Source organism: Carcharodon carcharias, chromosome 1 (assembly GCF_017639515.1).
Source record: "Carcharodon carcharias isolate sCarCar2 chromosome 1, sCarCar2.pri, whole genome shotgun sequence".
Lineage (NCBI taxonomy): Eukaryota > Metazoa > Chordata > Chondrichthyes > Lamniformes > Lamnidae > Carcharodon > Carcharodon carcharias.
Window position 1 is genome coordinate 45,998,270 of NC_054467.1, and position 26,033 is coordinate 46,024,302.

At 41.4% G+C, this 26,033-nt stretch overlaps 1 protein-coding gene across 1 annotated transcript in view; it reads right to left on the bottom strand.

The window, feature by feature from the left end:
* The window catches only part of rapgef2b (Rap guanine nucleotide exchange factor 2b), a 552,839-nt gene that overhangs the window by 98,805 nt on the left and 428,001 nt on the right, over nt 1-26,033 (bottom strand). The window contains exons 11-16 of the mRNA XM_041188696.1: nt 21,040-21,192; nt 20,713-20,877; nt 17,703-17,810; nt 17,382-17,585; nt 14,278-14,386; nt 8,737-8,980 (exon numbers count right to left, since the gene is read on the bottom strand). Of these exons, the coding sequence (XP_041044630.1) occupies nt 8,737-8,980; nt 14,278-14,386; nt 17,382-17,585; nt 17,703-17,810; nt 20,713-20,877; nt 21,040-21,192 (983 nt within the window). The remainder of the gene's footprint in view (nt 1-8,736; nt 8,981-14,277; nt 14,387-17,381; nt 17,586-17,702; nt 17,811-20,712; nt 20,878-21,039; nt 21,193-26,033) is intronic.

Below are 26,033 nucleotides of genomic sequence, written 5' to 3' on the forward strand. Positions count from 1 at the left end.
AATACCATTCACACAATTTAGTGAAGATCTATAAAGTAAGTTCATGGTTCCTGCTACTGATGCTAAGTTTAGACTCCACCAAAAATGCTTGGCTGAAGTCTTTGTTTAAAATTCTTCAGTTCGAGGTGAGGTGAGAGTGACTGACTCTGACATCACGACAGCAGTGGCGCATGTCACCAAGAGGCCCGAGTAAGCTGAAGTTCATGGAGTTCAGGGGAAAAACTCTCCACTGGCTGGAGTGCGCTGAGCACAAATGAAGATGGCCGTGTTTATTGGAGGCCAATCACATCTCAAAATCAAGAGATCATGGCAGGGGTTCCTCAGGGCAACATGCTCAGCCCAACGATCTTCAACTACTTCATCAATGACCTTCTCTCCAATATAAGGTCTGAAGTGGAGACGTGTACTTGTGTTTCATTTGCAAATCCTCTGATAATAAAGTAGTCTATGCACATACACAGAAAGACCTGGGCGTCATCCAAGCTTGGGCTTCGAAGTGGCAAGCAGTAGTTCCACCACACAACTAACAGACAATGATCATCTCCATTAGACAGGATAACCAATCTCTCCATGCCACACAACGCTATCGCCAAGTCCCACTCAAAAAACATCCGGAGGGTGGGTGGGGGGGTGGGTCCACCATTGACCAGAAATTCAATTGCATAAGCATCAAAAATTCGATATCTACTAGAACAGGATCTTGGATGTATTCTGTGGTGGCTGCCTTACTTCCTGACTCCCCAAAGCCTGTCTGACAACATCAGCAAATATTTATAAAGCATTAACATAAAAGAACACACCAATGGGCTTCACAAGAGCATTATAAATCAAAATATGGCATTAAGCCACATAAGGAGATGTCAGATCAGATGACCAAAAGCTTGATCAAGAAGGTAGATTTTAAGGAGTGCTTTAAAGAAGGAAAGCGAGGTAGAGTCCTGAGAGGGAAAAAGACTTTAGGGCCTAGGCAGCTGAAAGCACAGCCGCCAATGGTGGAGCAATTAAAATCAGGGACATTTAAGAGGCCATAATTAAATGAGTGCAAACAGCCAAGGGTTTTGGGGCTGGAGGGAGTACAGAGATGAAGAAGTGCAAGGCTATGTAGGAATTTGAAACCAAGGGTAAGAATTTTAAAATCAAGTAATTGCTAGTCTGGGCGCCAATGAAGGTCAGTGAGCACAGCGGTGATAGGTGATAGTTTGGATTTGGTGTAAGTAAAGACACTTCCAGCAGAGTTTTGGATGACTTCAAGTTTATGGAATGTAGAATGTGGGGGAGCAGCCAAGAGTGTGTTAGAATAATTTAGTCTAAAGGTAACAAAGGCATGAATCAGCTGCAGATGAGCAGAGACAAGGGCAAAGTCAGGTAAGGTAGCAGAGATGAAAATAGGCGGCCTTAAAGATGGTGTGGTTGCGAGACCAAATCAGGGTCAAATGTAACACCAAGGCTGTGAAAAGTCTGGTTTAGATTCAAGCAGTTGCCAGGAAGAAGGGATGCAGTCTGTGGCTAGGTAGTAGAATGTGGGGAGGGGTAAGGGGTGAAGACAATGGCTTTAGCTTTCCTAATATTTAATTGGAGTAAACTTCAGTTCATTCAGTACTGCATGTCAGTTAAGCAGTATGATAATTCAGCAGATGTGGAGGAGTCAAGTGAGGAGGTTGTGAGAAGAGCTGGTGTCGTCTGCATATGTGCGGAAACTTAATGCTGTACTTTTGGATGATGTTGCTGAGAGGCAGCTGCATATCTAAAATAGGTGTGGATCAAGGGTAGATCTTTGGGGGGCATCTGAGGTAATGGTGTAGGAGCAGGAAGAGGAGTCACAAGTGATATCCTGACTATGATTAGATAGGTAAGAAAAGAACCAGGTGAGAGCAGCCTCAAGCTTTTTGACAATGGAGAAGAGTCAGAGAAGGATGGTATGGGTCAACTGTGTCAAAAGTTGCAGACAGGTCAAGAAAGATGAGGGCAAGTTTACTTTTGTCACAGTCAACAGAATGTCATTTGTGACTTTAATAAGAGCCATTTCGGTACTTTGGCAGGGAGAGATTCAATGTGGAGTTTCAGGAGAGTTGGGCATGGATTTGGAAGGCAACTACACATTCACAAACTTGTAAAAGGAACAGGAGGTTGAAGATTCTCAGTAGTTTGCAAGGACAGTGAGGTCAAAGGTTATCTTTTTGAGGAGATGGGTGATGACAGCAGACTTAAAGTGGAAAGGGACAACACCTACAGAGAGATAAAACTGTTGAAAAGATCAGCTAATATGGGGTCCACGAAGGGAAGTTGGAGGATCATCAGTTCAGTGGAATTAGGGTGAAGGGAACAGGAGGAGGGTCTCATGGACAAGATGTGCTCAGAGAGGGCAAGATAGCAGAGAAACTGAAGAAAGATACTAGTTCAGGATTGGGCAGGAGAACTTTATAGGAATAAAAGCAAAACACTGCGGATGCTGAAGATATGAAATAAAAACAAAGTGCTGAAAAAACTCAGCAGGTCTTCCAGAATCTTTGGAGAGAGAAACAGGGTTAACGCCTCGAGTCCAACATGACTCCTCCTTGGAACTTTAGAGGAAGTTTGGCTTGGTGGGCTTGTGGAAGGGGGTGACATGACAGAGGCAACTGATTATATGGTCTCAATCTTAGTGACAAAGAAGTCCATGAGTTACTCGCACACTGTTTGGAGGGGGGGGGGGGGGAGAGAGAGGGGAGAGGAGAGGAGAGGAGGATACAGTGGGGAGGGGTTTAAGAAGAATATGTCCACCACTTACAAAGCACAATTCAGGATTGTGATGGAATACTCTTTACTTGTCTAGATGAGTACAGCTCCAATAACACTCATGGGAATTCAACATCATTTAGGAAAAATAAATGTTTGATCAGAATGCCATCAGCAGCTTAAATATTCATGCCCTTTACCATTGGGATAACAAGACTGCAGTGTGTACTATCTACATGGTGCATTATCACAACTAGCAAAGGTTTCTTCGTCACCACTTCCCAGGCTTGCAACCGCCAGTGTCTAGAAGAACAAGGACAATAATGCGCATGATAACACAATGATCTCCAAGTTCTCCTTGAAGTCACATACCATCCCAATTTAGGACATATATAGTCATTCCTTAATCCCTACCCATCAGCGTTGTGCAAGTCCCTTTACCATCTAAACAGCAGTAATTCAAGAAGGCCCTGAGTCTTCTTGGGCAACCAGAAAAAGCTAATAAATTGCTTCCCTTGTCAACAATAGCCGTATCCCAAGAATAAAAAAATCTATTTGCTTTCCTTTATTTCCTTTCACCTGATGAATGGTATGAAGCTAACGCTCGGCTAGGAATTATCGATGTCTTCTACCACCAAGTAGTGCATGAAAATACTCAAAGTTTGAATTTCTTATTCTCCCTCTGTCACAGAAACAAATGCATATTTTTTTAGGGTTCTGACAGTGGCACAGATCTTCCAATGGAATTGGTGATGAGCTTTCAGTCATTTGAGGCTGCTGCAGGTTGGGATCCAGAGGAAGTCCCACCGCGTGCATGTGTGCAGTACTTATCAAGAAATTACAAATTTGCAACAGGCAGAGATTCACTGCCTGAACTCCTCTGTGGATGACTCTGAACTGACCCTGCTGTTGTAGATGTCCTAAACTCACCCAGAAATACACTCCATGATACTTATGCCTGCCAATCACTTTGGGCACTTGACTTAACGTTGACCCACCATATTTTCCATCAGATTAGGAGGTGTGCCATCTGCTGGTTGAAAGTAAAATTCTGCCCTTGAACTCAAGTTCTACTTTAAAAGTTGGAATACATTCAAAATAAACAATTTGACCTCGGAGCTGCTAATTTCAGCAGTTTGAAACTGAAAACATAAAAGCAATCAAGGTGTTCAAAAAAATGTAAATTGTTACTTAGCTTACTAAGCTACATTTACAATACTGTAAAACATACCTTACCAATTATTTCATTTTAAGTATATATAAAATGAATTTCAAGACTTTTCCACATTTATTTACACTAAATTAAAGGTTATACAAACTAAAAAGCAATTAAAAGTCTTTGAAAGGTTAAAAATAGTTTTTTAAAAAATCTTAAGAACTTTAAAAATCTCACCATAACACAGTAGGCTGCTAGACCACAAGGAGCATTCCTTGTTCTGCTGACATCAAAAGGGCTGTGGCCTCGGTGCATGTGAGCCGCACCACTACTCCTCATGGCTGCCTTTGCAGATGTCTATGTCCTGCAGACAGGACAGGAAGCTCCCAAAGCTCCAATGCAAAAATGTAAGGACGGAGTTTTTAATGTGGTCAGCGGTGAGCACCTTGGCCTCGTTGCTGACCAGAAGAACTGGGCCAGCGAGTGAAAATTTTAATTAGCTCCCATGGCAATTTATAGCCTGCTTGACTGATCATATGATTAAGTCCAAATTATTGCTCACCATCAAGCCAATAATGCAACAAATAAGTAAGCAAAATGAGATAGTTGCAAAAAGCTAACTCATGTACTATTTCTTAGAACAGCAGAGGAGTTATCCCTGACATCCTGGCAATACTTATTCCTTAATCGATATCACAAAAACAAATCAGCTGGTCATTGTTACTGATATTGCTATTTGTGGGACCTTGTGTGCAAATTGGCTGCTGTGTTTTCTACATTATAACAGTGATATTGTCAAAAAGTGCTTCACTGGCTGCAAAGCACCTTTGAGATATCCGGTGATTGTGAAAAGTGTAATATAATGCAAGTCTTTTTCTGATACAGAGGTAAGGGGACAAATCATTGCGCTTCTGAAGCTAGTCTTGTGAATATAGTTGGCTGCTTACATAATAATCACATTAATTAAGACTTGGCAGTAGCACCAAGAAAAGGTAATACTTTAATACAAAACTCTAATTAAGAAGAAGAACAGGTCACCGAGCAATTAGTAGGTTACTCTCCTGTGAACATATTCACATAAATTCCCTTATGATACAATGGATCATAGATTCTTTTTTCTGAAGTACCATTTGGTTATACTTAATTCCAGGGTGAACAAAAAGGAGAGCATTTATTCAGAGTATTCACAGTGCGTAGGTACCTGCTGAAAGCAATTCTTCATATGGGTGGAGGAGAACACGAGTGAATAAACTGTCTTTTACACAATCAGAATTTTTCTTATATTCGTTCATGGGATGTGGGTGTCGCTGGCTAGGCCAGCATTTATTGCCCATCCTTAATTGCCGTTGTTCAGAGGGCATTTTAAGAGTCAACCGCATTGCTGTGGGTCTGGAGGTAAGGACTGCAGATTTCCTTCCCTAAAGGACATTAGTGAACCAGTGGGTTTTTACAACAATCAACAATGATTTCATGGTCATCAGACTTTTAATTCCAGATTTTTATATAATTCAAATTTCACCATCTGCCATGGTGGGATTCGAACCTGGGTCCCCAGAGCATTACTCTGGGTCTCTGGAATATCAGTCCAGTGACAATACCACTATTCCACTATCTCCCAAGTGGGCCAAATGTCCATGGGGTAATACTTAGGAAAATCTGATCATCATAATGTAAGGTTTAGCCTAATAATGCAGAAGAGCAAGGAACAATCTAAAGTTTAAAGGCTAAACTGGAAGAGGCTTAATTTTAAAGTGATAAGAAGAGATCTAGCCAGAGTAAATTAGAACCAAAGACCGACAGGAAAAGCTGTAATAAAACTATGGGAGATCTTTCAGGAAGCGATACTTCAGGTATAGACTCAGTACATTCCAACAAGTACAAAAGATAGAGGAACCAAAGCCAGAGCTCCTTGATGATGAGGGAGATAGAGAATATGATGGAACAAAAAAAAAGGGTGTATGCCAGGTAAATTCTTCGAGCGAGAACTAGGTCAAATATAATAGATTGATGGGGCAAATGAAGAGGATTGCACGGCTACAATCTGATTCGAAGATTGTGAGATCTTTAGCTCTATCTATTACATGCTGCTCCTGCAGTTTATTAAGTATTTAGTCCTATTTTGTAGCTCTACCAGATTGGCACCTCATTTTTACATATGCCTGGTGCTGCTCCCCGCATGCTCTCCGACACTCTTCACTGAACTGGGTTGGTCCCCTAGCTTGATGGTAATGGGAGAGTGAAGTATATGCCAAGCCATGAGGTTATAGAATTGTGGTCGAAAATAATTAAGTTGCCATTGATGGCCAAAGTGCCTCATGCCCACACAGTTTTGCGCAACTGATTCCATTTAGCACAATGGTAATGCCACACAACATGATGGGGGTTGTGTCCTCAATGTGAAGGTAGACCAGGTCTCCAAAGGACTGTGTGGCGGTCATTTCTACCAATACTGTAAAAGGTAGAATAACCAGCATGAGGTCAAGCAGTACTCCTTCCTCATGTTATTTCCCTCACCTTCTGCCACAAGCTTAGTCGAGCAACTCCATCCTTCCGGACTCAGCAAACTTGTTCAGCAGTGATATAATCAAGTCACACTTGGTAGTGGATACTGAAGCCCTCCAGCTACAGTACATTCTGTTCTCTCGCTATGCTCAGTGCTTCTTCCAATGATCAACATGGAGGAGTGCCAATTCCTCAGCTGAGGGATGGCATTAGGTAGTAATCAGTAGGATATTTCCTTGCCCATGTTTTACATGATGCCATGAGATTTCAAGGGGAATGGAGTCAATGTTGAGAACTCCCAGGGCCACTCACTCCTGAATGCATCTCACTATGCCACCTCTGCCTTTAGTTGGTCTGTCCTGCCAAAGGTAAAGGCCATACCTGTAGATGGGCATGGTAACACAAAGTATTAAAAAGAATGTAGTCACAAGGATGGTGGGAAGGCTGGGGCCAGAAAGCAGACAATAGGGTGAAATGGATGTGTTTTAGATTGACAGGATACTGTTACGTACTTCAAGTGAGAAAAGGCCATCAGGCCCTCTTGCATTTTTGCTAGTCTCCTCTAGTGCATATATCCCTTCTCCCCCACCTCCAGGGAGAGTCTAAAAAAAATAAGCTGCCTACAGGAATCCTCTGTCAAAAGTTGCTCCCCATTTCTCAAAAGGTTATTGGCAAGCCCTAGTAGGCTCCAAATCAATTAGTTGTTACATAGAATATCATTAACTTCAATCACAATCATGTAATTTTCCAAGAATGCACTTAACATCTAGAAAGACTGCAAGGAGTCAGTCCTGACCAACACATTTGAAATCTTATTCCACAGGTTGATCATCTTCTGAGATGAGTAAACCTTCCAAACATTCAATTGAACTTAGTATACTGATGTCCCGAAGAATCTGTGCCGGTACCTTTTGCGTTCTCTACTTGTGCAAACAATTCAGATCCAGGGCTGGATTTTATGTGGAGGTGGTGGCACCACCCCAGCTTAAAAGTTGGGGGTGCCTGCATCTGCTTGGTGGGTTGCTCCGAGGATAATTTTATGGCAGTTAATTGGCTTGAGATGGGACTTCTACCCCCATATGGGAGAAAGCCCCACTTCACAGAGCTGCCAGCCAAAAGTGCTACCGCAGTGGCCACTGCTTTGACGTCAGGCAGTTCACCACAGTGAAGAACCATGGAGACAGATTCAGAGGGGAGTGGGGCTTTTCACTGGGGCCAGTCTATCAGGAGGGACCCCTGCTCAGACCACAAAAGTACCACCAGGTAAAATGCCAGTGATGGTCAGAGGAGGCTTTTAAGTGGACACTTGAGTGCCTCAGTTGACCCAAAAGCAGGTGGGCCTCCCGATATCTCCTCCCCCACTGGCAAAATACTTGCATGGTGCCATGGCACCTGATTTTATGGAAACCCTCCCCTTGCCTGCCAGCCTGCTCTGGGTTGGGGGGTAAATTTCATCCATATGCACAGAAGCAATTATATCAGCTGGTTATGACAACAATAAGAGGGCATGGTAGGCTGTGAGAATAATGCAATATATAGCTTTCTTGACAGGGTACTGGAGTGAACAAATACAATTAAACGTCAAAAAATATGAAGTATTGTGGTTCAGGGAATAAAATTGAAAGCAATTTCAATTGCTTCCCAATAGTAAGGCTCTTACAGGGTAAAAGAACAGATGGATTTACAGGTGCTCCAGGTCTTCAAAGGTAGGAGGGAAAACGTGATAAAGAAGTGAATGGGCTGAACCTCATACAGAATTTGTTGATTATCTAACGTTGAATTTGTACAGGAGATTGGTTTAGCTTACTGTTGGAATACTGTGTGCACTCCTTATAAGAAGCATATTAGAGCCAAAGAAAGGATAGGGTTCTTTCAATAGGAGGAGAAAAGAGGGAGTAAGAAGACTTTTTTGTCACATGGTGGCTTTTTACCAAAGTGATGATTATGGGTAAGTCAACAAGGTAATTTAAAAGTAAACTGAATAATTTAAAAAAATAAATATGGGGAAAGAGCAGGGAAATTGGTGGATAGCTACAGTGAAAAATATAGTATGATTAGCCAAATGGCTTCTTTCTGCAGGAACAAATTCCATGATTCTGTTAACTCCATGACATACTTTTGAAGGATAAATATTTGGAAATAATTCCACTGGACTATCTCAACATTTCCAATACCCTATCCACCAGAAAGAACTTAGTCATTTATGAACTGTTGGTCATTTGATCTTACTAGCTTTGTGGAACAGTCCAAGTATTTTACTGTTGTCATTACGTAGTCTTACCTTATTCCCAATCACAGTGTTTACAAAAACATTTTGAAATGGTCGTTCTCAATAAAACTCACAGAAAAAAGCTTTCACTTACTTGTAAGGTTTTTGTGGAAGGATGCTGATTCGAGTCTTGTCCAGTATTTTCTTCAGTTTGTTTCGCCCTGTCACTGTATTTGCCTTAGCCTTCTTGCTTGCTTTATCTAATCCAATCACCTGTTCAACATCGACAGCAAGGTCAGGGATGGAGTAACGGCTGCCTTTCTTGTCACCGATTTTGGGTAAGTGTGGAGCACCATTTCTCTTCTCTTCTGCAAGTCTAGACAGAAGTTCTTTAAATACTGTGGGAGAATTATAAAATTGAATTAGCAAAATTCTGACCTCTAATTATTTCTTTGATTTAATTAGCAAAGAGGAACAACAAAGATTTCAGGGTAATTCAGTGTAATGTGGCACTCAGCATATGCCAGCGATTCCCAAGTTGTGGATCGTGGTCCCAATTGAGGTTGCAGAAATAATAAATGGGGTTGTGAGCTGCCCCCCATTTGAGATGGAGCCTCCACTGGCACTGGGCCCTGTCCTTCTCAGATGGAATTCTACGATGCCTCAGTGCTGTCTGAATTTTCCCCATGATCTTATCTTTAACGAAAAACCATCTCCCTACATGTGAAGTATTCAAATGTGCAGAAAAATACTGAACTAATTATAGTACCTACTAAAGCAGGAGGGCTACTGCACACCACAGAAACAATTTGGGATTTCATCTGTAGCCTAACTGATTGTCAACTTGCAGTCGAGTTGATGAGCTAAACTTATGTCACATTTAATTGATCAGAGTCCATTGCTGAAAGGATTTTGGTATTTAAGACCATGACATTCGTATTTTCACACATCTCTGAACTCGTAATTGGCAAATTCCCCTCTACTGTCAGACAGAAACTTCAATGATGTCTGAAGTTTGGCTCCTATCCTTTTCTCCATGATTATGTCTATAATGGCTTTATTGAGTATTATTGTACAAAGACTAAATCTGGCCACCAGGTTAACGAAATGCAGAATCAAAATATTTCGGTCTTTATCCCATACTTTTAGACCCATAGCAACTACCTTGTTAAAATCACATGCCAATGGAAGGCATGCATTCAGAGCCAGGAAGAGAAATGATGGGCTTCTCCTGTTTCCGTGCCCCGTATTCCCCACCCTCCCTTTAACACTCCTCCTTAACCATGCATAATAGTTATCCCCCTTTCAAGATTCACCAGTCAATTCACTAAACAATCATAGAAAGGTCCTAGTAAAATGCTAATTCCCATTGTTGGCATCTGGCTACAAATGTTATCTGATATATATGCCACAATATTAAGAGCAGCAATGATATAATGCAGTATTAATTTGTGGGCAACCAATAGGTGATCCCACTGTGACTATCAAACAAGCTACAGGGTACAAATTTTACTTTAACAGCATTGTGAGCATTGTGCATTATTATAACTTTGACAGGAAAATATTCCATTAGTTACTTATAACACTGTGCAGACGATAGCACTGATTATGGTGACTGCCTCAGCCCTCATTAACATGTTTTGCACATTGCACCACATGGGCACGGTGACAGTAAATTCATGTTTGGGAGAAAGACTCAATACTTGCAACCCAGATAAACTGCACAAGATCCTTTCAATTCTGTAGAAGTAGTAGAGGACTATTTCTTGCCTGGATACGTATTCAATTATTTCATATAAGAGGTGTAATTAGATTCTATTTTATCAGTCATCTCACAGAGTAGAAAAATCAAATAACTCCTGAGCAGCAAAGTGGAGTGATTAAACAATATCAAACTGACGGATGATTTTAAAATAAAAAGATGGTCTTTCAGGTATGCAGCTCAGTCTGGACGCCATTTACAATACTGCGCCCGGGCCCCCCAAGCCACTGGACGCCACCATTTGGCACTGTGTGCACCACGCTCTCTCGGGCCCACTTCTTACTAATCTCTTTTATCGCCCCCATATACTTCTCATCAATCTCACCTGAAGCTTTTGGAGGGATTTTTAAACTTTGGAAAGTAGATTGAGCAAATTGTCCATGTAACTTCAAAACAATGTATTTTCTCTCTCTAATCATTATCACCTGGTGTAATTAATACTTGTCTAACACTTTGATGAGAAACATCACATTTTGTTAAGGGGATACAATAATGTCTGACAGAGGAAACTGCAGATCCACTGATTTCCTAAAAACTAATTGCCTATCATGCTCCATGTCAAGTTTCATTTGTGCCCTTTTCATAGAAGGTTTACTCAACACCATAGGTATGTCACTAGAGACTACATCAGTACTTATAAAATGGCTTAGTCAAGATACTTTCTTACACCTTAATCTTGCATCAATCCTCACTAGTAGTGAAACAAGATAACATCTGAGCCATCTGTTGCATGTAATCTTGAACTGCAATCGCTATCGAGTGCTGCACAGCTCAAGGGGGTCTGTGACCAATACATGCATCAAAGGACTAAAACTCCTTATGGCCAGTATTATTTATTTAGATTTATCATTATTTCCACCCCCTTCCTCAGAATTCTCTTCATTATATTTCATATTGCTGGTAGTTTGTCACATAATACTTTGAATCACAAGTGTTGCACCCATTAGTTGTTCACTGGGCATTGCTGGTATTTTTTCATCTAGTACTGCTAATCCAATTTTGTCTTTTGCTATAATACCTATATCTGTTAAAGGTCCTTCTATCCTCATTCTGCCTGTCTTTAATACTTCCACTGTATTGACGCCTGCATCCAGTATCTGGGCTACTTTGAAATCTGACCATCACTGAGTCCTTTATTCTTTGTGTCACTGCACAGTATCCCATTTGTTTCATGAAGGGTGAAGGAACTGATAGTTCCTCCAAGAACCTTTCGAGTCAGCAGACATATGATATGAGAGGGTCGCCCTCTCTAAGAGTGGAATATAAAAATTGGAACCAGTAGCCTGACCATATGAGACACCTTAGCACAATCCTGCAATTTAAACCTGAGTACTGATTCAGGGATCCCCAAATTAAATTTTGTCAATCTTTTATACAATTTATTAAAGTCCATCCTGATGTATGCTTCCATGGAATGACCAACTTTTTTTTTGAAATTTATCAAAATCTTACCATACTGCATGGGTATTTAAATAGATCATTCTCCTTGTAGACTTCAATGAAGAACTCACTACCCAAATGGTAAGTACGTAACACAGAATATTTCTAATTTTATTGCTTGTACAAGTGACAATGGCAAGGCCATACATATCTTGCTTTCTCTTTGGTAGGGACATTAACCTGTGTCCACATATCCACTTCATTCTCATGCTGCTCATTGCTTCAGTGTGTGAACATCGGACAGTAATCACACCCCAACAATTTACATTTGCTTTCTGCCATTTTCCCCAATGGCACTAGCATTTTAGTTTTCTGCCTGAAATGTTTTCTTAACCTCCAACCAACAACATCCTCTGCTACCACACTATATTCCAGAAAGCCACCTGCTGAAGCATAGAACTGCAGCCAATCTATATACACTTTTCTAAGCCTTTATCTACAGAGTTAAACAATACAGCATGCGTCGTCATCAGCTATCTCTTAATTTGTGGAGGACATCTACGCAGGGTCACGAGTTTCTACCATGAGTCTTCATGAGACTCAACTGGCTGATTCTTGACCCACAGATCTCTGGGCACATGGGAAGGATGTCCCGTGGGGTAGTAGAATCCGAAGTGCAGAATTTCCTTTCTTTTCTTTCCTTCTCTGCCTCTGCTCTGCCTCATCATTAAGGCGTTTAGAATCAAAGCATGATGCACAAGTTGTCGCTATTTTGAATGATTGGTAGCAAGCTCCTCTCAGTCATTAGTGTTGATGCTGCTGCACTTCAAGGAGAGCTTGAGAGTGTCTTTGAAGCATTTTCTTTGTTCTCTCCTGGAATGCTGACCATTTGAGAGCTGAGAAAACAGCACCCAGTTGGGGAGATGATTTTTAGCCATCTGAACAGTGTCCCGTCCATTGTAGTTGATTTTATAGTGTTTTTGTCTGACTGGTTGAGGACCTAGCTTCAAGAAGTTACGCCCATTGAATTCAGAAGATTAGGCAGAGCTTTTGCTGATGAATTTCTCGAGTGCTCTTATATGTTTATAGCAGGGAAAATCCTGACATCTCCTGAATTGCCTGCTTCCTGTGGCTGAGGAAATCTTCCAAGAGACACAGCGTGGTTTTAGGCCTTCCAGAGGAACCTCTGACATGGTTTTTGTTGCCAGACAAATCCAAGGAAAATGTCAAGAACAATACAAGGAACTCTTCCATTGCGTTCATTGGCCTGACCAAAGCATTTGACTCAGTAGATTGTGAGGCTCTGTGGATTGTGTTCCAAAGATTTCGATGTTCCAGAAACTTCATCAGTCCTGCAACTGCTTCATGATGATATGATTGCAACTGTCTTGATTAGGAGATCTGAAACAGACGCCTCAAAATCCGGAGCAGTGTCAAGCAAAGCTATGGAATAGCCGCCATACTATTTACAATGTATTTGACAGTGGCTATTCACCTTATCGAAGGTCAGCTGCCCTCTGGTGTGAGCATTAAATACCATCTAGATGTTAAGCTCTTTAACCTCAGTCGCCTTCATGCCAAAACTAAACTGACCACCGCAAACATACAAGATCTGCAGTTCTCGGATGACTGCGGTGTTGTTGTCCGCTCTGCATCAGATTTGCAAACAACTCTCAATCTCTTCAATTCTGCATACAAGTATGCACTGTTCTAAATCAACAATCATAAGTTTAAGTTTGTGACTATATACAAGGGCTCTAGTCAATCCTCAGTTAATGCCCATCCCACCTGCATTCAATTAAACACAATGAATATACAATTAACAGAAGGTAGCTCACCTCCACCTTTCCTTCTTAAGGGCAATTAGGGATGGACAATATATGCAGATTTTTCCAGTGACATCCACTTCTCTATAATGCATTAAAAAGTTGACCAAAAAGATGTCAATGATGGATAGCTCTGTGGCGTAGACTTACTGAAAACAGAATCAAGATGGCCTAAATGCATGTGAAGGCCCCTTACAGTCAACAGTAACAACTCAGGGAAAGATCCCAATGCTAAACAATCCTGAGGCTATTCCTTATTAATGACTCACAAACACAGCAATTGCAGTGTGATTGAGCATAAGTAATGCACCATGTATTACTAAAAAAAAGTGTTGGCTTGAGAGCACAACTGATTTACAAAGAGTTGCTAAATATTAAAATTATTCAATAGCCAAAACACAGAGCAAATCTCAGGGAAGAAATATTGGGCAAAGAAATCTCACTTGGGCCACTTTATAGAGCAATAAGTAAAGAAAGCAAAGTAGCAAGTTATCCATTCAGTCACAGACGGTGTACATCTGGGAGAGACCAAGAAATGAGGCAGAAAATAAATACTTTTTTATTCACAATACCTGCAAATAGCCTGGAATATCACCTCATAATTATTTCAGACACCCATAAATCTTTGCTGCTCTTAAGAACTGCAGCTACTGTGAAAAAACATATTTAAAACAAACAGATCATGTAAATTGTATCTATGAAATTATCACTCTATATAGAAACCTACCAAACAAGTTTGTTTTCACAGTGATAGACAAATGAGTATTGTTCCTAAGAATTTCCAAAGCTTTAGGTAGCTGAATATTCTCAAAGTTTTGCCCATTAACTTCCATTATCTGAAAAACAAAATAGCCTTAATTTTTCATTTGCACCAAATGTGTAACTGAATGTCAAAACAACGTCATATAAGTTAACATTACCATTACTGCCTCCTATTTTCTCTTTCGGAACTGTTATTTGTCAGCAAGAAAATCCTAAAAGCCAATGTAATTCTAAAAGGGGGCAAGTCATAGCTAACCATTCAATATGATAAAGAATGTCACAAGCGAAGCTTACTGTAACTTTTACTTTATGACAACAAAATTCTCCCAGTTGATTATTGAAAATGTCAGCTTGAAGGTGGTGAGATATCAGACTGCTGGCTACTTAACATATACTCTTCATAATGCTTCTCTTACATTTTCAAAAATATGTTTCAATTAATATTTATTTAGCTTTTTCACCCTTAGTCAGCCAAAGAAATTTAATTTATTAAGTCACTTTGTGGTTGCAATGTTAGTACTTTTAAGAATATAACTCTGAACATTACTACTACTACTAGAAATGGAAAATAAAATCAAATTACCAATTTTCATTTTGTAAGTGCAGAAACATGGGGCCAACTTTGTCTACAGGTCTGGGTCAATTCTAAATAAGAATTGGTATTAATCTTGCCAGACCAGGCTTGTGCAAATGGCACTCAACCCATTAAGAGCCTTTGCCAATACTTAACTGACAAGGAATTAAGAAACAACAGGGAAAGTTGAAGGGAAAGGAATCTGCAAGCAAGTGACAGAGCAGCCAGCACACAAGCACTGTTTAATGGCTGCTAATTGGAGATGGCACCGCATAAGATGATTGGAAGGAAGAGTTCCCCTCTGTGCCACTCCACAGGACCATACTTTATTGTCCATACTGCAGCATGACTTAAAGACAGACCAGCTAAGTTGAAACCTGCACCTGACAGGCACTAATGTCCGTGCCAATCTTTTGCTGCTTTTTGGAGGATGTAGCTGCACATTTGGGTGAACATAGATCACTGCTTGCCCAGCCTGTCCTGCTTTGCAGCATTTCAATGGTTTTCCTCCAATAATGTCCCCGGGGGGGGGATGATTAGAAATGGCACAAAGACTCACGACAAGCTAAGTGCCAGAAAGGAAAACAAAACAGGCCAGAAATGGTCTTAAAAGTGGCTGAATGAACTCTCTTACTTGTTTTTTATACTTATTTTACTTATTTATACAGGCATGATTTGAAAATGGCATGGAACCAGTGTGAAACCCATAAAAAGTTAAGAGAGGCATTTTTATATCATCTAGTCCCTGGAAATGTACAATGTGTGCAAAAGGAGCAGATACCCAGCAAACAGATCTCTGGCCCTCTCTGCCATATTACTGTGAATTGGTGCATAGACAAGTTGTCAAGATGAAAATCAATCTTCACTTGAGGAAGTAGGTCTCATCATTTCTTTTTCAAATCTCCCACTCTTTGTCAATGTCAGCAAACAAGTAGCTGTCCCAAAATTTTCCAGATCTTCGATCATTTGTATCCTCTAAGATATTTACGTTTTTGTAAATCACCTTTAAAGTGAAGTTGCATGGTGCACAGGAGCCTATAGTCCGATGTTGACACCTTTCTGATATGGAAATATATATTTGATAAGCACAGTCACCTTATCACACCTTCAAACTCTCCTCATCTTGGTCCTGAATGCCTATTCTGAGAAACAATGAGCTATGACTTCTGATGGAGTGGTAACTGAGCCAGATTTCTACTCCACTCGAAATGACTTACCTGAAAATCCAGGTAATCGTATCTGGCCTGACCTTATGACTCAAGCTGGGCGAGATCTGTGTAGTGCAGCTCGTTCCCTGGGCCTACGGTCGAGGGCAGCTCAGTTGTAGGTAAATAAGCTATGCCCCCTTTCTTAGGGCACTAGTTGCTGAAAACCAGGTACGTTTAAAAGTCTAGCCAAGTGCAAAGGTCTCTGATAAGCCAGGAGAAGGTAAGTGTATAATATAAGTGGGTAGGTAGGGTTTGGGGGTGGGGGAAGGGGTTGGGTCTGGCTTGGGTGAGTGGGGGTGGGAAATTGGTAGTCGAATGGGGGCTGGGGTTGGGGGGGGTAGTCCCGTGGTAGTCAGGGAGTCCTGTGGAGTTTGGAGGAGGGAAGAGGGTGGGAGAGTCCTGTAGGGGTCAGGGGGAGTGGGCACTGTAGAGGGTGGGGAAGTTTCATGGGTGTCGGAGTGGGCAGGGAGTGCAGAAGGTGGCGGTCAGGGGGGCAAGGAGTCCCATTGGTGGTGAGGGAGGATGCAGAAGGTGGGGATCGGGGGAGTCGGGGTGTCCCAGTGAGGCGGGGGGGGGGGGGGGGGGTTGCAGAATGTGAGGGGGCGGGAGTGTCCCATGGTGGGGCTGGGATGGGCCAGTACAACAGTTACCCGGACGCTAGGGGTGGTTTTTTTCTTCTAACTTTTTGTGGGTAACTATTGATGGAACAGCAGAAACCATCTGAAGTTTGTGATTTAAATAACATTCTCGATAACTCCCAGTGCAGGGCAATTGCCCATTGGAAGTCTGAACTCCCCGGGTAATTGACGTGCAATCCTTATCTAGGAACCTCTGGAGTGGGGGATTCCCCAGTGTATCTTTGGGGTACTCCCCTGACATAGTGCCCTGGAGCTCGGAAGTTGCATTATTAGATGGGCACAACAGAATGCAAGTGAAGAAAATGATAATAAGGAACAAGATATTTCAAATTACATGCTCAGTTAGTAGAAACACAGTAGGTTTAGTAAAATTTTCTTGGGTACCAATGGGCTGCTACAGATTTCTTATAATCTGATGCATAATTTGGATCATTAATTCATTGAGTAACTCTGCTTCATCAATAAAATATTTAATTTTGCACTTGAAAAGGAGAGAGCTCCAAACAACAAGGTCTGAGAAACTCTTAGTAGAAACGAGGTGTGAAACTTTGTCACTAAGGTCCTGTGCAGACATATGTATATATTTTTGATACTTTTGCTGGTATCATTTTATTCCATAAAAATTACTTAAAGAGAAAGAAAGACAAACCTGATCACCACGTTTCAACCCAGTTTCAGTAGCTTTACTACAAGGTTCTACGCTGTCTATGAAGATCCCAAAACCTTTCTCAGTGCCTCCCAAAAGGATAAATGGCAAAGGGGCTTCTCGTGATGGCTTCATTAGAGTTATTAGCCGCCGCTTGGCCTTAGCTGCACAAGCGATGTTCAACAGTCTAAGGTGACCGCCCATTTTCTACACAAAATGAGAAAACATAAATTAAAAACTGAAATTCAACTTCAATTGTTTTTAAAAGTTTAAGAGAGGGTTTTAAAAGTCATCAAGTTATTTACTTTAAATGAGATAACTCACCTCTCGTTCCAAATTATTTTCAAATTCTTCTAGAAATGTGGTCATTGCAGAATTCCCTTCAAAATCATTGAAGTGATTGTTTACCCACAGTAATACTACCCGTGTAACCTGGAAAATGTTCAGAGTAGTTTATTTTGCATTGCTTGTGACATGTCAATAAGACATGAAAGAAATAAACTGTGCACATCAAACTTAATTCTTTTTTGCTTATTTTAAAATGGACTTTTACTGAAGCAAAAGATGGCTACTACAGATCACAAGACTCAAGATTGGCCATCTGTTCTGGAAATCTCCAACAGCAGTTGTAAGGACAAAAGAGTTCCACACTCATCCCTGTGGAGTCTCACACCCCATTGTAAGAAAACATTATAATCTCAAAACCAGGAAATTTACAGACATCGAAACTCATTATTCCTGAAGTGGTGCTAATAGCCCCATCTCACACTTGAGGCTGTCAAGGTCATTTCAAAAAGGAACCTTTGAAGGGAAATGAACGTCATTTGCACCTTGATAAGCTTACCTCTAGTGGAGGACATGGGGTCCATCATAACAATGGATATCCATCAATCCTTCAGAGGCTAATGACTGGGACATTATAAGCCATAAGACTAAAGCCAGGTCCAGGCATGAGATAAACATCCCTTTATGGAATCGTTGTGGAGGGAGGTCGTCACATGATTTGAGTGACAATTTTGAAATCTCTTTATATGGTTGAGAACTCAGAAGCAGACTAGTCTGCTGATTTACCTATAAACTGAGAAGAACAGCAGGACTCTCAGCTGACCAAACAGCTGGCAATAAATCTTAGCTCCCTGAAGCCTGTTTATCTGGAAGTCACTGGCCACTGCCTGACAAGCAGAACAAGTCTCTGAATATCAATCTCATCTTGCTGCATTGCCCTCCACTTGAAAGTAATTTTGTGTTGCTGTCCTCAGCCAGGAAACCACCAGAATTGGAACCTCTCCACGAAGAAATCCCCCTCTGGATTCTGACTTTCTGGACTTTGGAAATCATGTGAACTGATATTCGTTTCTATGATTCTTTTACTGTTGTTATCCATAGTTGTAAAACTCCATCTTTTCTACCACCCTTACTGTACATGTGTGCACGTGTGTGTGAGGTTGCGAACATCTGCTCCCCAACACCCCACCTCCTGTGAGTTACTTACAAAATTGGACCACACAAACTGAGGGTTTGGGAAAACACACTACAGCCTAGTTTTAAAACAATTAAAAGCACCTCTGCTCACAGAAAGACGGTGAGAAGATAAAGAAGTTCAGTTTGTTTCTGTATCCTGAATGTAACAAATATTTGATGCATGCAACATGTGCTGACTACACTGACTATGCTTAAGTTTAGAGAAATAAAAATACGCAGATAAAGCTTGATTGCTTTATTTATAAAGCCGCTTATTCCTACTCTTAATTTAGTTTGAAGTTTAGTGAAATCATTTAGATTGATGTTAGGGTCTTACGAAGGAAGCTGTAATTCAATTTACAATGGTAGATGGCAGAAAGATGAGATTATTTGAAAGTATATTCTTTATTGGTTAATGTATATTGTATAAACTTCAAATAATGGGAATTGTAACAACAGATGGTCTTAGAAATTCTCAATCCACTTCAGTTTAGTTGTGGAATAGCTATGTGCTTCAATATCCGCTGATGCTTATAAACTATTTTAGAATTTCACAATGCTCTGCCATGTGAATGGTGTATAATTCAACATGACCTTCAGAAAGGATGGAATTACTTCTGATGATTTTTAAAAAACATTATGCAGAGCATGTCTTGGGATGAGAGTGTAGTTGGCAAAACCACCATTTATTGCCCATCGCTAATTACCACTGGCAATAAGAGTCAACTACATCAGTGTAGGCCAAAAATCTGGAGTCACATGTAGGCCAAACTCAGCAAGGTTAGTAGATTTCCTCCCCTGAAGGGCATCAATGAACCAGCCTAGTTTTTATAACAAGCCAGTAGCTTCATGATCATTATTACAGAGACTGGCATTTTATTCCAGATTTGTTAATTAAATTTAAATTTCCCCCAACTCCCATGGTGAGATCCAAACTCATATCTCTACAGCATTAATTCAGGCCTCCGGATTACTAGCCAAGTAACATTATCACTATGTGTCCATCCTGCTTTACAACTTTTTCAACAATGACAAGAAACATGCATGATAGTCAAGACCAGGTTTGCATAACTCTTGAAAATGGCTGCCAAGTGACTGATAAAATTAATTGATCACCACCAATATTACACAGGAGTGATAAAAAGTTACATATATGCAGACTATACCTCATGACAAATTAAAATTAGCTCAAGTCAAATAAACAGCAATGTAGATTTCTTCCCTGCCAAACAATATCCGGCACATACTATCAATAAACATAATTATAAATGAACCATTTTGTTCCAATATCTGTGCATCTATGTTTAGTAATTCAAAGACACCTATTGGATTTTTGCTCTGGCTCAGTTGGTAGGACACTTGCCTCTGAATCGCAAGGTTCCAGGTTTAAGTCTCACTCCAGGGCTTGAACACAAAAATCAAGGCTGACACTCCAGTGAGGGAGAATTGCACTGCTGGAGGTGTCTTTTGAATGAGATGTTAAACCAAGGCCTCATCTATCTGCATAGGTGCATGTAAAAGACCCCATGACACTATTTCAAAGAAGCAGGGCAGTTATCCCTGGTGTTCTGGCAAATATATATCCCTCAATCTATATCACAAAAAGCAGATTATCTGGTTATTATTACATTGCTGTTTGTGTATTGCAAAGTAGCTACTACATTTCTTACATTAAAACAGTAACGACATTTCAAAAAGTACTTCATTGGCTGTAAAGCGCTTTGAGGTGTCTGATGGTTGTGAAAAGTCTTCATTTTCCTTTTTATTAACAGTTGGTGAGGGGAAAGATTAATCAATTAAAACAAATTATTTGTTAGGTACTGAATTATTACCAAATTAAAAGTCAAGTCCTGCATTTTTAATTTTGGCTAACCTTGTCCCTGAGACTTGGGTCATTAAACCACTCCAGCAATTTCTTCCCAACTTCCATTGGGCTTGATAAGAAGGTCCTGTAGGTTAAAAGAAAATCTTCTATATATGTGGGATCCACCACTGAATGTTCTTCCACCAGGTGCATTGTTAACCGCTCAGCTGTTCCCTAACAAAGTGGTGGAGAATAGTGCATTAATAAAGTTACATCCACCGGAACTAGAGTTGCATAATTAGCACAAAAAATACATGATGAGCACCAGGTTTTAAACCATTGTTTGTATTTAATATGTTTAAATATTCCTTTACTACCTTTTATGGTAATATTTACCTTTATGACAATATGCCCTTTCCGGGTTCCAGTGCGATCCAACTCTCGGTGTTCTTTTACCATAACAATCTCTCCCTCCTCCTCTACTTTCTGCATATTCTTTTCTACCTGGTTTAGGATTCGACAATAGTCCTGCTGGGCTATGCACACAAACTGCCAAGGGGCACAGAAAATGTTCCAGTATTAGGCATATTTGCAAATGGTATTTATACTTACGTAGACAGGCTAAATGGTAGTTTAAGCTATAACTCATTCAGTTTGGAGAACTGTAACTACTTTCTGTTATACTCTCCTTTCAAGCACCACATTTGAATCAAATAACAAAAAATTCAATTTTATGACTCATGTCACTCATTCTGAATGAGACACAGCCAGAGTGAGTGTGGGTGTTGGCAATTTGGTGCACAGTGGGAATTTGGTGCATTTTGTCTTTGCTATCCAACTTCTTAAATCTTCAGAGAGTGGTCTTGCCCTGCGGCAGCAGTGGAGGCTACAAGGGAAAGGAATGACTGGTAAGTAGTGGGTAAGGTCGGGTAAGTATTTATTACTTTTATTGCTTCTAGTTTAAGGTCTTTTTGTGGTTTATAGTTTGTACAATCTGTAGTAACTAGGATCAGGAAAGAAGGGCCCTAGAATAATTGATTTAAAAGGTTTAATTTAAAGATATAAGTCATGGCAGAAGAGCTCAAAGTCGTGGTGTGCTCGTGAGAAGCCAGGAACATTTCCAGTGCCCGGGACCAGCATGCGTGCAGCAAGTGTGTCCAGCTGCAGCTCCTGGAAGCTCGGGTTTCAGAGCTGGAACGGCGGCTGGGAACCCTATGGAGCATCCACGAATCTGAGAGCATCATGGATAGCTCATTTAGAGGGGTGGTCACACCGCAGCTGAAGGGACTTGAGGAAGGAAGGGAATGGGTGACCACCAGGCAGTCCAAGAGAAACAGGCAGGTAGTTCAGGAAACCCCTGGGGTCCCACTTGCAAATCGGTATTCCATTTTGGAGGCTGAGGGCGCTGGTTCCGCCAGGGCGTGCGGACAGAGCCAAGCTTCTGGCGCCATAAGCAGGAGGGGAGGAAGAGAGGAAGAGCAATAGTAATAGGGGATTCTATAGTCAGGGGAACAGATAGGCGCTACTGTGGCCATCAACGTGACTCCAGGATGGTGTGTTGCCTCCCTAGTGCCAGGGTCCGGGATGTCACTGAACAGCTGCAGGGCATCCTGAAGGGGGAAGGTGATAAGGCAGAGGTCATGGTACATGTTGGTACCAATGACATAGGTAGGAAGAGGGATGAGGTCTTGCATAAAGAATTCAGGGAGTTAAGCAGTAGACTAAAAAGCAGGACCTCTTGGGTTGTAATCTCTGGTTACTCCCAGTGCCACGTGCTAGCGAGATCAGAAATAGGAGAATGGCGCAGATGAATACGTGGCTTAAGAGTTGCTGCAGGAGGGAGGGTTTTAGATTCCTGGATCACTGGGACCATTTCTGGGGAAGGTGGGACCTGTACAAGCGGGACAGTCTACATCTGAACCAGAGCGGGACTAACATCCTTGTGGGCGGGTTTGCTAGTGCTGTTGGGAGGAGTTTAAACTAATTCGGCAGGGGGAGGGGACACAGAATGTTAGCAGAATAGGGACACATCATAATACAGTAAAACAATCAAGTCAGAATTGTGATACAGTGAAACGTGGTTGAGGGAGGGGCAGGATTGGCAGCTCAACATTCCAGGATATAGACTCTTCAGGCGAGACAGGGGAGGGGGTAAAAGAGGAGGAAACATTGCATTATTAGTTAAGGAGTCAGTCACTGCAGTAAGGAGAGATGATATCTTGGAGGGGGCATCGAATGAAGCTTGTGGGTAGAGTTTAGCAATAAAAAAAGGGGCAGCCACATTGTTAGGTGTTTATTATAGACCCCCAAGTAGGAAATTGAGGAGCAAATATGTGCACAATTTGTGGAGGTGTGTAAAAACAATAACAAAATGGTAATTATATTAGGTGATTTCAGCTTTCCCAACATTAATTGGGATAGACATAGTGTTAAGGGCTTGGATGGAGTGGATTTCTTGAAATGTGTACGAGAGAACTTTTTTGGTCAATATGTAGAGGGTCCAACAAGAGACGCCTCAGTGCTGGACCTAATTCGGGGGAATGAAGCTGGACAGGTGGCTGAGGTGGTGGTGGGTGGCCATTTTAGTGATAGCGACCACAACATGGTACAATTTAAGCTTGTTATGGACGAAGAAATAGACAAGTTGCAAAAAAACGTTTTGGATTGGGGGAGAGCGGATTTTAGTATAATAAGGCAGGGAGACTGGGAACAGCTACTTGTGGGGAAATCTACAGAGGAGCAGTGGGGGGCATTCAAAAATGGGGTGGGTACAGGCTCAACACGTTCCCTCTAGAGAGATAGGAAGGAGTAACAAGCCCTTAAAACCATGGATGGCCAGAGATAGTCAGGATACGATGAGAAGGAAAAGAGAGGCTTTTAGCAGACACAAGGGAAGCAAATCAGTGGAGGCGTTAGTGGAGTACAGAAAGTGCAGGGTGGAGCTTAAGAAAGCAATTAGGAGAGCAAAGAGGGGATATGAGAAAGCTCTGGCTGGTAAAAGTAGGGAAAACCCCAAGATATTCTATAAGCATATTAATGGGAAGAGGATAACCAGGGAAAGAGTAGGGCCCATTAGAGACCAAGTGGGTAATCTATGGGTGGAGCCAGAGGACATCAGTAGGGTCTTGAACGAATATTTCACATCCGTCTTCACCCAAGAGAACGAGGATGAAGGTATCGAACTCATGGAGAGACTCTGCGAGGTTCTTGAGCAAATTGCTATAAGGGCTGTCAAGGTGTTGGCAGGCTTAAAAGTGGACAAATCTCCAGGTCCGGATGATGTGTGTCCCAGACTGCTAAGGGATGCAAGGGAGGAGATCGCAGGGGCTCTGACCCAAATTTTTAATTCCTCTCTGGCCATGGGGGAGGTGGCAGAGGACTGGAGAACAGCTAATGTGGTTCCGCTAATTAAGAAGGGTTGTAGAGATAAGCCAGGGAACTACAGGCCAGTGAGTCTCAGTTCAGTGGTAGGGAAACAATTGGAGAAAATTCTGAAGGAGAGAATCTAGCTCCACTCGGAGGGGCAAGGTTTGATCAGGGACAGTCAGCATGGCTTTGTCAGAGGGAGGTCATGCCTAACAAATTCGATTGAATTTTTTGAGGAGGTGACCAGGTGTGTAGATGAGGGTAGTGCAGCTGATGTAGTTTATATGGATTTCAGTAAAGCCTTTGACAAGGTCCCACATGGGAGACTTATAAAGAAGGCAAATGCACATGGGATGCAGGGTAATTTGATAAGATGGATTCAAAATTGGCTTGGTTGTAGGAGACAGACGGTGATGACAGAAGGCTGCTTTAGTGACTGGAAGCCAGTGTCCAGTGGCGTACCACAGGGATCTGTGCTGGGTCCCCTACTATTCATCATTTATATAAACAACATAGATGACTATGTGGGGGGGTAGGATTAGTAAATTTGCGGATGACACAAAGATTGGCCAGGTGGTTAAAAGTGAGGTTGAGTGTCTTGGGCTACAGGAAGATATAGACGGGATGGTCAAATGGGCAGATAAGTGACAAATGGAATTTAACCCTGAAAAGTGTAAAGTGATACACTGTGGAAGGAGTAATTTGACAAGGAAGTATTCAATGAACAGCATGACACTAGGAAGTTCTGAGGAATAAAGGGACCTTGGTGTGTGTATCCATAGGTCTCTGAAGGCGGAGGGGCATGTTAGTGGGGTGGTGAAAAAAGGCATATGGGGCACTTGCCTTTATCAATCGAGGCTTGGATTACAAAATTGGGAGGTCATGTTGGAGTTGTATAGAACCTTGGTGAGGCCACAGCTGAAGTACTGTGTGCAGTTTTGGTCGCCACATTATAGGAAGGATGTGGTTGCACTGGAGGGGGTGCAGAGATTCACCAGGATGTTGCCTGGGATGAAACACTTAAGTTATGAAGAGAGGTTGGATAGACTTGGGTTGTTTTTGTTGGAACAGAGAAGAGCGGCGAACTGATCGAGGTGTACAAGATTATGAGGGGCATGGACAGGATGGATAGGGAGCAGCTGTTCCCCTTAGTTGAAGGGTCAGTCACAAGGGGGCACAAGTTCAAGGTGAGGGGCAGGAGGTTTGGGGGGATGTGAGGAAAAACTTTTTTTACCCAGAGGATGGTGACGGCCTGGAATGCACTGCCTGGGAGGGTGGTGGAGGCGGGTTGCCTCACATCCTTTAAAAAGTACCTGGATGAGCACTTGGCATGTCATAACATTCAAGGCCATGGGCCAAGTGCTGGTAAATGAGATTAGGTAGATAGGTCAGGTGTTTCTCTTGTGTCGGTGCAGACTCGATGGGCCGAAGGGCTTCTTTTGCACTGTGAGATTCTGTGAAGAATTCGTTTCAATTTTCTAACTTTACAAAAAAAGGTGGTTCAGCTCCCCAAAAACGGCACGGAATTATTTGGGAAAGGTTGAAAATACAACGTTATGGTATCATTCAAGTGAGTTCTCGTAAAATCTCTAGATATCCAATATGGTCAACGTGTCCTATCCATAATATTTTGCAAGTAGAAATTGTTCTTTTAACATAATGCCCTTAAAAATAAAATACACATGTGTTCCTTGTTTATGAGTAGTGAGAGGCGAAGGCATTGAAAGGCTGTGATGTTTTAAATGCGAGTTCCTTAAATTAGACACAGAATTACAGGTTAATAAGAGTAACAGAATCTCTATAAAGAGAAAACTACTTGATTTTATGGTGAAGTATGGAAATGTCTTTCAGGCTTACAATTATTCTCATTAAGAACAAATAAAATACATTTCATTTAATTAATTATTTTACATCACAATTTTATTATTGTTTTTTTCTACTGAAAATTGAATTTATTTCACCAAAAAAGTCTAATACAATTCAAACTGAATTAATTTCTTCCCAAAGTAGGATTAATTACATAG